At 33.3% G+C, this 15,579-nt stretch overlaps 1 protein-coding gene across 7 annotated transcripts in view; it reads right to left on the bottom strand.

Moving 5' to 3' along the window:
• Nucleotides 1-7,844: 7,844 nt before the first annotated feature.
• The window catches only part of TFEC (transcription factor EC), a 629,038-nt gene continuing 621,303 nt past the window's right edge, over nt 7,845-15,579 (bottom strand). For all 7 annotated transcript variants that reach the window (XM_073238555.1, XM_073238556.1, XM_073238557.1 and 4 more), the window contains 2 exons: nt 11,601-11,748; nt 7,845-10,743 (listed from right to left, as the gene is read on the bottom strand). In XM_073238555.1, coding sequence (XP_073094656.1) covers nt 10,363-10,743; nt 11,601-11,748 — 529 coding nt within the window. In that variant the 3' untranslated portion in view covers nt 7,845-10,362. The remainder of the gene's footprint in view (nt 10,744-11,600; nt 11,749-15,579) is intronic.

Genomic DNA, 15,579 nt, shown 5'->3' with positions numbered 1-15,579 from the left:
TAGTATGGAGGTTTCTCAAAAAACTAAAAATAGAAACACTGTATAACCCAGCAATTCCAGTTCTGGAAATTTACCCAAAGAAAACAAAATCACTTCTTTGAAAAGATAAATATGCACCCTTATGTTTATTGCAGCACTATTTACAATAGTCAAGATATGGAAGCAACCTAAGCATCCATCCATAAATGGATAAAAAACATGTGCATACAATGTAGTATTACTCAGCTTTAAAAAAGAATGAAATCTTGCCATTTGTGATAACATGGATGGACCTAGAGAGTGTTATGCTAAGTGAAATAAGTCAGACAGAGAAAGACAAATACCGTATAATTTCACTTACATGTGGAATCTAGAAAACAAAACAAACAAAACAGAGAGACTCATAGACATAGAGAACAGACTGATGGTTACCATCTGGGAGGTGATAGGGGGATGGGTGAAACAGGTGAAAGGGAAAAAGCAATTTGTGAGAATGTTCGATGTCTTGATCTGGGTGATAGCTACATTGAGTATATACATATGTCAAAATGCATCAAGGTGTACACTAAGATTTGTGAATTTTATTGTTTATACCTAATTTAAAAATATCTTAAACTAATTCTCTACTGTGTACATCTCCAACTACTGACAAATTCTAAGGCCAATTCATCCAGTGAACATTTATCAAAGAAATAACTGTATTGCAAGCACTGTATCAGCTGCTTCCAGAGCTAGACAGGGTCCTACAATCTGGGTAACAGCACACTGATCTGAATCTGATTGAGCTGGGTTCTAATCTTAGGTCTGGTTCTGTGATGGTGACAAGCTACACAACTCTCTTACCTAAACTTGGTATTGAATATCAAGAAAATGATAAAGTTGCATCTTTTGACCACAGCTGGGAAAAGGTCTCTGCTTTTAAGGACCCATATGATTAGATTGGGCCCACATAGACAATCTCTCATGTTAAGATCCCTAATTTAACTATGTGAGCAAAATTCTGTTTGCCATGTGAGATAATCAGAGGCTCCAGGGATTAGGATGTGGGCCTTTTTGGGGTGGGGGCGTTGTTCTGCCTGCCTCAGGGCTCTTATAGCTAATGCTTCTATCAGGGTGGAGGTCTAGTTACTCCTAAGAATCCCCAGAAAAAGTAAGTGTGAATAGTTCGCTTCTATTTGGCTTCATCTGCCTTCCTTCAGACAAGAGAGGTAGAACTGCACCCTGGCCAAAGGGACGTGAAAGCCAAGGTCGCAGAAAGTACTGTGGGTGAGCAAACAGATCGGAAAGGGAGACAACTGGAGCAATAAAGCCATTCATATAAACATACCGTGCAGCTTACATTTTTTCTTTGAATAAATAACACATTTAAATGCTTCAAAAATTCATGAAAAGAGTAAAAACATACTTAGTGAAAATATTTCCATATCTGCTCCCTCTTTATTACAGTTATTAGGTTCTTGCATATCTGTCAATAGTTTAGTTTTGCTTGTATGCAAATATAAATACATATTATCTTTCCTTATCACCCAAAAGAGACTATATTTTACATGCAGTTCAATACCATATATTACCAAGTAAAAAACTGTTCATAGAGAACTTTCCATATCTGAAAAAGGGATTTTTTTCCCTGCATTTCTCATTGCAGGGACATAGTATTCCATTTTATGTATGCCCTGTCATTCTCCAATAGATGGGCATTTGGTACAATACCAACATCATGAATAGAATAATTTCTGCTTTATTGATTTGCAAAGTTTCCTGTATGTGTAATTCCAATATGTATTTAGGCTTGTTTCTGCCCATTGGACTGTCTGTTGATTCATGTCCCATACCACTGGTTTTTGCTTAGTGAGAGTTTAAGATATGTTCTAATTTGTGATAGCCCTTGTCTTCTTCATTGCTCTTCTTTTTCAGAAGAAGTTTCCTTTTTTCTTATTTGCTTATCTTTCTTTATAAAGTTTAATATCAACTTGTCTGGTTTACAAAAACCTATTGATACTGATAAAATTTATAAAATAATTTAGGGAGAATTGAAACTTTTATTACATTGCGTATCCCATTCAAGGATGTAGTGCCCCTTTCTACTTCAGCAGTCTTCTTTTCATACTAGGTTTCCTAAATAATATGAGTTGAATATTAGTGAAAAGAGGCAAGATGTTTTTGAGTACTATTGGGCATTCATAGACAGTGGGGAGAGGTACTTAAAAGGGGAAACTGCCACTGTAAGCAGAAGCTTTCTATATGGCTAATAAGCAAATAGAAAAAAAGAACACCTTTATCACCTATCCAGGAAGGAGAGGTGGTAGTGGTAGAGCTATTTGAGAATAGTGCACCTTAGTTCTCCATATTAGTATACTTCCTACTCCTTTTCACACACACACACACACACACACACACTGAAATGTATATACTTTCTTAATCTGGGCCTAGGAGAAGTAACACAAGGCACAAGGGTCCCCTGACCAAGGATCTGAGTAATCTGGTTCCTATATGATATGAGTGAGAGTATTTTAAGACTGATGATTCCAAGTGAATCTAAATTTTCTGACCCCAAAGAGTTACATTCCATGTATGGAAAGCACTGATGAGCCCTCTGAATCAGTAATAGTAATCTGACTGGCCGCCTCTGTCCTCTCTTTTGCCTCCCCTTCTTGTACCAGGCTAACTCCCGATCTGCCTAGGGACTGTTTCCCTGACACAGATCCACATGACCTGATTTATGCTTCCCTAGTACCCTTAATTCTGCCTGCATAGCACTTACTACACTTTACTGAAAGATCTGTTACTTTCATCTTTTACATTCCTCCTAGCAACAACCGTTGTTCCTTGGGGGATGCTTATTAAAGGAAGGATGAATGAAAAGAAGGATGAATACTAGAGTAGAAGATTTCTCTAAATCTATTATTGCAACATTAGACATTATTTAGGTATTAGGAACTCATATTTTAGATAAACCAAAAGACACAAATACTTACTCCCTGCAGTTGAAAGATTGACAAAGAGAGATTGAAACAGATTCATTTCAATGAATGGTCACAGCCTTGAGTGAGGACCATTTCATTATCTGAAGAATTTGACACTTGCATACTTTCCTTAACTACAACTAACCATCACTTACTCATTTATTAAGGAATTCATTTATTAAGTAAGACACTGTGTTAAGGGACAGAGAGAATGCTAAAGCATAAATTTTATTTCCAATGGCCTTCCATCTGGTGAGGAAGGTGATCTATGCACAACTATAATAAACAGCAATACAAAGATAGATTTTAGGTAGCAGCTAGCTGGAATATTTAGCAAGGAGCACGACGATGATTGTTGGCTGGGGTGGTGAGAAAAAGCTTTAAAAGTAGGAAAATCTTGAGCTGGCCTTGTTAGATTAAAGAACAAAAGGCCAGGCCAAGATGGAAGTTGCATAGATTGACTATCTTTATTGATTTGGGGACCCATGTAGAAAAAAAGCAATTCATCTATATCTCAAATCCACTCTTCATATTTACCCAGGAATAAATAGAAATTTAATGCCAGAATGAATAAAGTCTAAGGAACTCCCCTCTTCCTGTCCTTAGGTATGTCAGAATGGGTTTTATGCAAGTATATTCTGTTTCTAAAACTGTTAGAGTGATTGCAAAATCTTGAAGAACTTAGAAACCTACTTGTTTCATTAATTATACAAAATAAGTATTTTGAAGAGATAACCATATAAATCATACAGTATTGCTCCACAGATATATACAGCATCACTTTTCACTGGTGTAAGCAAATAAATTAAAATCTTGCTTATAGTTTCGGCAACAATTTAATTTTTCTGAACATAGCTCTTATTCTATTATAATGCTTGAATGATTCACATGCAGTATTTCCAATCTGCTTTTCCTGCCTTGTGAAACTTTTTAACGAAATGTTAGCAGTTGCAGGCACCAGATGTTTTGACATAAGGAGAAGCAATATGTAAATTCTAATCCATGCTAGGAACAACAGCCCGCAGGCACCTTTTTCTTATTGCATGAATCATATACTTAAGCACAATGTGGTCAGTTCTATCAAAATCATCACCATCTACAACGCTGTCCTCTTGTCTTAGGGGTGCCAATTAGTGAAGCTGATATATATTTTACATGATGGGTATCTATTACTTACCCAATAAGCTTTGTTGTATTTTACCACTTCACCACCCCATAGCTGGAACTCTGCAGGGGATCATAATAATACTGACAACAACCTTTTAGGTGGGTTTTAATATACCTTTTGGTGGTCAATAAAAACAATGCTTGTATTATATCTAAAGAGTTTATAGCAGCATAACATCACTATTTGAACAAAATTAGTAAAACCTATTATAGTTTTCTTCAACTTTTCCTTCCTTTGGACTCAGAGTAAGATGTGTGTGAATGTGTTTCTAATAAGAGAGATCTGGGGATAGCTTCAAACGTCGCCTCATAAAGTTCCGGTAAAGGTTGTACATTCCAATAAAGAATACATAGAGCTCTCTTTAATATCAAGAGTTTAGAGAACTTTTTTATAAGCTCCCACACTGGCCCACATGTATTTAAGCCCAAAGGCACCACACATGTACAGACATACACAGTAAACAATCAAGTATAAAATCCATTCAGTCATCCATTTTTATAGTCTATATAGTGACAAAAAGTCATTCTGACTTATTTTTTCCTGTATTAGATTGCTTATTTCTTTCCACACAGAAATTACTGTATTGATCAGCATTTTATGGCATATTGTATATGGTATAAATTTTTTAAAAGAGCAATGAACTTATGCTTGAACATAGAATACTGTCTTTTATAGTTAACCCAGAGCCATCCTGTTTTATTATTTTTGAAGCAGGTATGTAGAAAAGAATTCATAAACATGGTATTAAATATTAGAATATCTTAACATTTAACTGAAATCCTTATTAATTTCATTACCAAGGGATAGGTCTAGTCAATTAATAGGTTTAAAATGTTTTTCATATTAAAACACAGTAGTCTATTTATCCTAGATTGTCTGGGGACCATGTAGTATATTAAAATTTTTGCAGAGTTTCTTAGTGAGTTCAATGCTACAGTTCTGCCTGTGGGCAGTTTTGCAACATTTTGATAAATATTTTCCATGAATCAGAAAAACCCCACAATATCATGGAAAAGCAGATGGTAGGAGACTGAAGAATTTTCATTAATCATTAATCATTGTTTTCAGCATGGATTATATAGTGAGCAGTTGTCAATTGTTAAGTCTAGTGGCCGTTAAGTATAGTTTCGGACAATTAACCCATGTTCTGTATTTTCCAATACAGTTTATATACAAAACAGAACAAAACATATATTAAAGCACTTAATAATTCCATGCTTTCATTTAATATATGCAGAGAAAATATTAGTACAATTTTTAAGAGTGTGCATATATTCATGTATGTATTAAAGTATACTAGTGTTCTTCATTTTCTTAGAAAGCAAGACACATTACTTTGTTATTAAAAATGAAAAATAGCAATAATTACAAATTCTACAGTCTTATCACACTAACAATGTTCTCTGGATCTAACCAATGTTAGAATAGAATTACAGGAATGTTACTTCAACTATTCATACATATAAAACAGTACTAAAGTTAAGATTTTTAACTACATTGTTATTATTAAGATTAAATAACTGAACTAATTTTAGCCTTGTATGTCATAAGCAACTGCAATGCTGTTAGATAAGATTCTTGAATTTAGTTAGCTTTTAAACTTTAGTAATTATGTATTAAAGAAGAATATGTAACTTTCTTATTGTATGTAATTCAGCAAGATAATAATCTCCCTTTTCTTTTACATATTTTCTATATTTTATCTGTTATATGTAACCACCAGCTTTAAATAACACATAAAACTTATTTCTGTGGAAAAATCAAAGTTGAAAATACAGATTTTAAAAAATAAAATGGTATGACAGGAATGGGAGAAGTAGCATTTCAAACAGAAAAGTCTTTAACTTTATTCGTGGAGCCTTTTGGACAAATGTAGGAAAAAGACATTTTACTGAAGATTTCATCAGTAGAAAACACAATAGAAATCATTTGGATATGTAGAAATACACACACAAATCCCTTTTACAAGAAGATAAAAAGTTCCCTTTTGTATATAAAGTAGCAGATAATACTATTTCATCATTGAATTGTTTGAATCCAGTAGGAGTTTTCATTTAATCAAAATAACTATTTTCTGATAATCTCCTATGTACTCAAATTCCCTGTGAACCCCACAGGAAAAAACAGTGTAGCACAGAAAAATTCTAAGAAAACTATTTTCATATATTTTAACTATTTTTATGTTTTTGAATAACTTCTTTGTTTACAAATAAAAAATCATACAAATGATAAAATATTGTTATATGCAATGAATAATGATTATAGGAAGGTGATGTGACACATTAGATCAGCAACACAATGTGTATAGTATTTCTTAAGTAAATGTAATGAAATCTCTGTATATGTAACTTACACGAACTCAAATTGACATCTTATACTTATCAACATTCAGGGCGCTGGGCAGGCAAAAGATGTAATTGTATACATGTAGCACGTATAGGCTGAGGCATTATCAGTACTCAGGCAAACAGAATTCAATCCTTCAGGTATTTTCAAGAAACCCAGATGTTTGATCTAGTGCTGATAACACAGGAAAATGGCTAATTGATTCCAGTTTTCATCTAAATCATATATCAGGTCATTAAATATCAGCCTAGAAATACTATAAAAACATTGAAACACTTATTTATTTATATAAATATCAAAAGTCCACAGTATCAGAACAGTAAAAAAATATTTTCATGATACCTTGAATTAAGAGAAAATCCCAATATGACTCAATCTATCAAAACAAAGAAAAAATATATTCTTTTTTCTGTTGTAAAATCTAATTTCTCTCTTGACACAAAGGGAAATGAGCATGCCAAATGAAGAAACTCATATCTAATTTTTAAAAAGGACTATTAAATATTTTATTTAGTCATGTGTGGGGAAAAAAAATGAGTTAAAAAAGGAGGAGGAAGGCTGTAGCTCAATGTCCCAGATCATCTAGCTATTTATTATTTAGAGCTTTTGTAGCCACATAAAGAAGGCTACAGTCACTAATATCACATCTACGAACTGAGGAAACATGATCTGTACATACGTATATGTATATATATATTCTCCAGTTGTGGGAAAATTCAAGAAGAAAGGACAAAAAAAATTGTGAACAGCTATATCTACTCATAAAACCTCTCATTATTTTAAGATAATTAACAGTAAGAAAGGCTGCTTAATATAAATCCACAAAAAAGGTGGCCAATGTTTTAACAGAGAAAAAATATTGGATGGGACATTATCTTGAAAAGATTACTAAAATAATGAAAATAAAATTATTCTATCTTATTTTTAACAAAGTTTTTGTTATAATTGCATTATGTATCAATTCCTTGAATGAACAAAGTTCAGTTAATTGTGCATCAATAGTTTAGTGATAGATGATGCTTTTTGTGACAAAATTATTTGATAACCAATATTCCTTTTACTGTCATAAGTCTCATTTCTGCATAAATATTCCAGACATCCTTCAATTTTCCTAAGGATCTCCCTTGATTCTGATACTCAAATATTTTGCTTTTGAATTTATATTATTCTTACTTGGATATTTATGTGTATCATTTAAAAATGTTAATGTCACATATTTACACCACCAACAATCACAGAGAAACTGACCCATAAATATATAGGTATATAACGGTGTGCATATATGCATATATATTATACATATGTGTGTGTGTGTATATATATATTATTATATTATATATATATGTATATATAATATATGCATATATAATATATGTGTATATAATATATATGTGTGTATAATATATGCATATATATTATACATATGTGTATATATATATATATAAAACTGGGGATGTTTGAAAGTCATCTACTTTATAAGTAAACAGCTTCCTCAGTGTATAGACTGGTGTTTAGTACACTTGTACTTTCTTATGCAACCTCATCACTACTGGGGTTGGGATAATGATATTCTGATAACAAGGAATCCCTCCTCCATCATTATACGTGACATTAACTAAGCACTTAACTCTTGAAAGAGACAGAACTACAATGCCATCTGTTAACAGATATGATGTCATATAATCCTCTATGATTTTCGATGTTAAATTAACTATTCAGATAATCAAGTGGCATTTTGTCAGGAAGTTAAAAGAATACAATGTTCTCTCAAAAATTCTTGAGGAAATATATCTTATTACTCCCTTTCACATGGCATATTTCAGATGAACTTATCTATCTGGCTTTAATGACTAATCCTACAAATGAAAAATTATTTTTTTGTATGTCAAACAATGAAAATTGTGTTAATTCTCCAAACTTTGAGCTAATGCTAAGTTAAGCCTGAGACAATTATTATACTGTAAGACTTCAGCATTTTCCTATTTTTATTAACATGAGAGTCTCAAATTGTGTGATGACGTATTTTCCATGTAATACCCAAAACATCCTTTTGAAACTTATTTCAAAGTTAATATTCATGAAAGATTAAAGCTCAATCAATTTAGTAATGTACAGTGGTACTTAATTTTTAGGTTTCTCTCTCCTTGTAAAAAATTCTATTTCTACTATACCATTTCACCCTAGCTTTCAAGGGCTTCTACAACCTGTTGTTAATGTTATTTTCAAGGACTCCCCAGTAGGCATCTTCTAGGATGGCCAGATCTTTCTAATGAATGCCCCTGGAAGACACTTCCCTGACTCTCACTTATATCATTTGATTGAAATTATTCCCCCATATTCCCTCCCCTTCACCAAATTTATGTTTTTAAAGTTAAATTCTGCTGTTTCCATAGACTTTTGTGATTCTACTACCTGCATTTATTTTCATTTTCTCTGACCTTCTGTATTTACAATTAGGCTGCACCATGTAGACTAATTTTGTATGTCTTCTATCTTTTGCTGCTCTTTCTCATGTAGTTTTGTTAACTATCTGAGGAATAAGACCATATCTAGTTCATTTGTTCTACATTTTTGAAGGACCCATTGCATTTTTAGTATCCCTCCATTGATTAGATGATCACTTGTGGAGGTCCAGCACAGAGCAACATGTTTGGTAAGTCAATTCCCAATCCTAAAACAAGCTCAAAAGAGAAAATTTTGAGTAAAGCATTGCAGATATAAATACTCTTAATATATGTTAACAAAGCTAGTAAAGTTCATAGGATACTCTTGAATATTTAATGCAAAGAGAACTATTATCTTCCACTCAGAGCTGCATGCAGCAAGAGTTTCTGTTTTACTAATGATTTTGTCAGTTAGAAATTCTATTTTCAATATTTTGCCAATTTGGGGCAAAACTGTATCAATTAATTTACATCAAATTTTGGAGATAGAGATCAATTTTAAATACCCAATAAATGACCCTAGTAGGGGGACTTTTTTGCATTTTACTTACTGAAATTGAGTATCCAATATTTCTTCTTGATGAAGAAAAGAGGGTTTGGAATGTGATTTCTAATGCTTATTAGAAAATCAAAAGAGTGAAGGAAAAAAGAGAACACATACTACCTGCAACGTGCACCTGTGTGTGACTGTATGCTTGTGCGAAGGGATAAAGTTCTAGCCTGTATTCTTGAGGAAAGTATTCAGTGTTCCTTTTTCTGATCTGATCGTGTCCCACAACTGTACAAAGAGGCTTTTAAGAATTAGTACAATTGAACTGACTAAAGGAATCAGGGTCTAATTTTAGAAATCAAAGTTTTTATAAATTTTATGTACTTTATTGTGGAAAATGCTAATGTTTATTATAGATTTACTTTCCAATTACAAGTGACATAACTTTTAAATTATTTCCCCTGTAAGGCTTGAATTCTGGACAATATGCCCCATCCGACAGTTGAGAATGGCAATGAGCCACCACGTCTGTTGATCTTGATTCTTGAAAATTAATATTTTAAGAGCTGACTAGGAAGGAGATGGAAGTGAATAACTAAGAAAAGGTTTGTTTATTTCAGTGTCTATTCTTTGCAGTCTGTTGGTTCCAACAGTAGCACATCACCAAGTTGCTACATTTCAAACACCATTAGAGCTCTTTCCTTTGTTGTACCTCTTTTCAGGAAAACAAAATTTAAGTAGATTCAGACTCGGCACCCAAAAAGGAAAACATCTTTTTTAGTCCTCTGTAATTCAACACCATGTTTCTTCTTCCTATGAATTCTTCTGTTGTTTCTGATTAGTCAGTTTTTCATGAACAATATATTCCTTTCAGAAGAAATAAGCCAAAGCAATTTATGAAACACAGAACATAACTGCATTAGCACCAGCATGGAAGTGCTTCCTGGTTGATGAATTCAGCCTGTTTAGTTTTTATAACTCATCGTTGTCATCTGAGCTAAAACTACTTCTCCTACTGCTCTCTTTGGAAACTGCAGGGGAAGTGGCAGATAACAGAGGATCTGATCCAAATGGAGATACTGTGTCATCCAGTAGCATGTCATCCAGTCTTTGTTCCTCTTTCAAAGCAGCACTAAATGATAAATCTGTGAAGTGTGACAAAGGATCAGAGAAGGCCATAGCTTGATCATAGAGCTCAGGGCTTGTCCCCTGAGACAGAGCCAGTTGTTGGCAATAGTCCACTGAATTCTGCTCAGGATGAGTCTGCTGCTTGGTGACGTGAGCACCTAAGTCAACAGTGCCAAGGGAAGCCAGGGTTGGCAGACCATGAGCACGAGCTTGTATTTCTAGTTCCTGCAATTTCAAACAAGAATAAATTAGGACTTTGGAAGTGGACTTAACTCTAGAAAATGAACCAGAAACAGAACCAAAATGTTAACAAGCATTCAAAATGAAGGGTACTGAATTTTATAAATATTCTATGCAAATAATGGGATGCAGTATATTTCTAATACCTGAAAAACAATCTTCAGATAAAAAAAAATTCTCCTCCCATTGCTGTTTAAAGGAATACATGACATATAATGGTCCTATGGTGGCTCAGACTATGGTACAGCCATTTGGAGATAGTGAAAAATCTTCCATTTTTCCTCCTGATTAATTTCTCAGTATAGGACCATTTCATGGAAACAGAGTAAGTGTTTTACCTGGCAATAAGCATGCCTACATAAAAAAAGTCTTGAGAGTTATGAAAACCCATATTTTGATATTTTGTGTCACATAACAGATGAGTCACTTAATATAAATTGGCACAATATGCCTTCAGGCAATGAAATCCATAGCAATATTATTAATGAAATAAAAAGGGGAGGGGAGAATTTAGTGTCCAATAATATCTAGAGAAACAAATGTTCTACTTATTATTTTGGCTGGGATAATATTGTGAATTTATAAGACTAGCTCTGTTTTCTGCATTTTGCAATTAGTTGTTGTGATTCATTACGTATTTTGAAAGCCATCTTGGTGTTGGACTTCTAATCAAAATCTAATTGAAACAACCCAATTCATAAGCATCTAAAAGGCAATACAACTATCCTCAGGAGGAAAAATAATTGTTAATAGGAAAAAAATATATGAGATTAATGAATAAAACTGATGACAGGTAAGTCATACATAAGCTATGGGGCTCATGGCAACATTCTTATAAAAACCTGAATGCGGAGTAGAAGCCGCCTGTTAGCCTGCTCTAATTTCTTCTGTCTGTGTTCTAATTCTCGGGCTCTCTGTTGTTCTTTTTGTAGCCACTTGATGTACTCCACTGATGCTTTTAGAATGGTTCCTTTGTTCCAGCGCATATCACTGTAGAATGGAGAGATAACCTTTTCACAATTGTGCGTGTCAGCAGAATTCATAAGAACTTACAAAATCTTTTACATTAATATGAAATAATGATTTACATGACTATTATTCACTCTTAGATATTATTGCTTCTGAATAGAAATTTTAATAGAATAGTTAAGAAGCCCTTATATAGTAAAATTAATCCCAGAATGAAAATAAGTGTCAAAAGAAAGTAATAAAGTGGCTTTTTTGTGGGAGAGCTAAATGCAATATCATGATTCTACCATTACAGTTTTTATATTTTTAGTGAAAATTGCTTTTATTATTAACTCTGAGATTAAAATCTATGTGCAGTATTTCTGCATTAATGAACTAGGAAATGTACATTACTGAGGACTTAAGCCTAAATTTTTTAAGATCATTTCAAATGTACCAATCTTTTAACCTACTTTCTAATAAGGTTGCTTTTTTGCTTCTAAGAAAAAAAATAAGGCCCCTCCTGAATGGTGCTCCTAAGTGATTGTGATACAAATCAGAGTTTAGCAACATCCCTCTATTCAATAGAGCAAAACTTTCTGGAATCATTAGGCAATTTTTTCTGTACAAAAAGCACCAGTATTTTCTTAATAAACTGGATACCCATTTTTAAATAAATTTAAGGTAAGTAAATACAATTAAATATTACCAGATAATCTTTCAGGCTGTAACATTGAAAAAGCATTTTATTAAAATATTTTTAAGACAGAAGAAATGATGAATCTGTAATAACAGAATAGACTACTGATTTTACCATCTGAAAACATACATCAATGAACTTAATACTGTATGAGAACTGATAATACATGTTGCAAATGAGGCCATATTAATTGCTAAAAGTTAATCAGAGCTGTTGAAAAACTTGATGAATTCTTTATTTAGAATCATGAGATTAAAAAAAATAATGCTGAAAGTAAGCATGTAAGTAAGCATGCAGAGAAATATTTTAAAGACTATATTGCATATATTTTTAGTTTATGTGAGCTATATGAAATATATTGAACTTAATAATGTATATATTTATTAAGTGATCTGAAGTGGGAAAATATAGCTTATGAAAAATCTGACTTGCATATGTCTCACTGGAAGTCCAGATTAGATGGCAATTCCATTAGCTGCAACAAATTAAAAGAAGATATGTTTTTCTACTAGCAGATGAAAATGCTTAGTAGGCCTGGATAAGCTGTCTTCCACTGAAATGAATATTTTTATATACAAACATTACCAGTGTCTGTCTCAGTTTGAAATGCTTTGTCAGGGCTCCAGGGCTATAACAGGTGTTGGTCTTAGCCCATTCATAGTGATTTATCTGGTGGTGGGAAGGCTAGGAAACAGAGGCTGCTTCTGTCATTAAACCAAGAAGATATCTGTAAACTGAAACGTGAACTCCTGAATTAAAACTTTAAGCAGTGGCAGGAGCCTATTACGGCCCTAAGTGTGTTTCATTTCTTCTCATGGGAAGAAAACCTTGAAGGATGGAGGAATAAGATGAGAAGGATAATGCTAGTCAACTTTGAAGTTTAAGGTACTATTTATTTAGCTCTAAGAAAACCTTCAAAATGGTGGTAGAGACCACACAATAGGTCTCCCTACAATTTCAACCTGACGTCATTTGCACTGAAATTTAAAAAGCTCGCTCTATCTTCAAGCCATTTTAATATACGTTAAAACATTTTTCAAATGTATTGAGGTGTTTACCTCTCTTCCAAGGTAATTTTAAGCAGCTAGGCATTAAAAACATATATAATATTAACAAATAAAAAGCCATGCCTAAGCAATGAATGTTGATACTGGCTTTTCATTATCTACAAAACAATTCTCCTTAAAGAACTTAAAATTTGGTGGGGAGAGTTAAAAGTTTGAATGCATTCAGGGCTAAAGCAGGTAATAAAAATGCATACATTGGAGTATAAGTGTGGCCAGGCCAAAGCATGGGAAAGGCATGATCTGCTGCTGTCACTGTAGGAGCTCCACCCACTCACAAGCATTAAAAAATAGAAGAGGAAGAAGCAAGACACAGTGACGTGTTTGATTTTTCTTGCTTCCATTGACATTTTATGACTTCTGATTTAGAAAGTCTTGTTAAGTCTCATGCAGTACTTCAACTACCATTCTTACACAAAAGCAAGAAGCTCTAACTACAGTGGAAGAAAAAAGACCACATCAATTTAGTAAAAAAAAAAACCTGTCATCTATTTCAGAAATAAAATAGTAGAAAAACAAAAGTTTTTAAAAGAGGAACTGATCTTATTCATTTTAATGGTTGCAGTCACTTACTCAAAAATTAGACTGAAACTTACTAAACTCAAACTGAAATTTTGTTTGATCTTTTTAGATTCACTTTTTGTTAACTTTACCATTGCCACAACATGGTAATGACATTTCTCTGAAGTGTGTCAGAGTGTAATAACATTTCTCTGAACTTGCCTCCTCTATTTTATCCCATACTCTTTCCCCACTAAATTCAATTTCTTCTAACTTTTAAATTATTCATAGTAGCACCTGGAAATTTAACAAATGCATCCAGAATAATGCCATAGAGGAAGTGGCTGCTCTTAGGCCCATGGATCAAGACTTTACTTCTCAGAGCCATTTAAAAAAGCTACATTCTGGATTCAACCAAGGGACTTACACTGGTGAGCCCCGAAGAGGGACACGAGAGGAACACACAAGGCCACAGTGGCCAAGGGATATGTTGAAGTAGAACTGGTATTGGATGTCTGAAGCACCATGGCTGGCAGTGAAGTGGCTTTTCTGCCTTGTTATGTGAAGGGATCAACAAAGAAGTACCTTCTATGACCTAGAGGTCATAGGCTACCTTCTGATACACCTAGGCACTAATTAATGTGTTTTCAGTTAGACCCAAAATAAATATAATTTACCTACATATAACATAATGCAATTAAAATAAATAATTCTCCTTTCTGAAATCCATAAAGAACAGACACTTAAGTATGCTTACAGTGTGGTTTTCTCGTTTATGGTCCTTTTCAGATACGATTCTATGATTAATTGGTTTTCCATTTCTAGACAGGGGCAGGCAAACTATAGTCCGTTGTCTGTTTTTGTCAATATAGTGTCATTGGATATAGTCATGCTCATTCATGTACACATTGCCTATGTCTGCTCTCATGCTACAATGGCAGAGTAAAAAATTGCAACCAAGACTATATGGTCCACAAACTATTTGACCCTTTACAGGAAAAGTTTGCCATCTTCTTTTCTAGACAATGACTGGGATCTAGAAAGGAGACTTTTTATTATCCAGCTTCTATAAAAATATAGACTAACAATAACCCTCACATAAGCTTTAAAATTAGTACATTATTCTCATACATATTTGACTTTTTAAATAAAAACTCAAAAATACAATTGGTGCCTTACAGGCATGGTGACATCTGAAGATGCTCACTTAGGCTTAAAAACCCAATCTTTTTTTTTTTTTTAGATAATTATTTTTCATTGAAGGGTAGTTGACACACAGTATTACATTAGTTTCAGTTATACAACACAGTGATTCAACATTTATATACATGATAATTCTAGGTACCAGCTATTACCATACCAAGTTGTTACAATATTTTGACTATATTCCTTATGCTATACATTACATCCCAGTTACTTATTTATTTTACAATGGGAAGTGTGTACCTTTTTTTTTTTTGTGAGGGCATCTCTCCTATTTATTGATGAAATAGTTGTATAGGGGAGTCAATGCTCAATGCTCAATCATTAATCCACCCCAAGCCTAATTTTCATCAGTCTCCAATCTTCTGAAGTTCTTACATGGAGAACAAATTCTTACATAGTGAA

The sequence above is a fragment of the Manis javanica genome, chromosome 6 (genome assembly GCF_040802235.1).
Source record: "Manis javanica isolate MJ-LG chromosome 6, MJ_LKY, whole genome shotgun sequence".
Classification (NCBI taxonomy): Eukaryota; Metazoa; Chordata; class Mammalia; order Pholidota; family Manidae; genus Manis; species Manis javanica.
The sequence above is the reverse complement of the archived record's forward strand: the minus strand, read 5'-3'. Positions and strand labels throughout refer to the sequence as shown.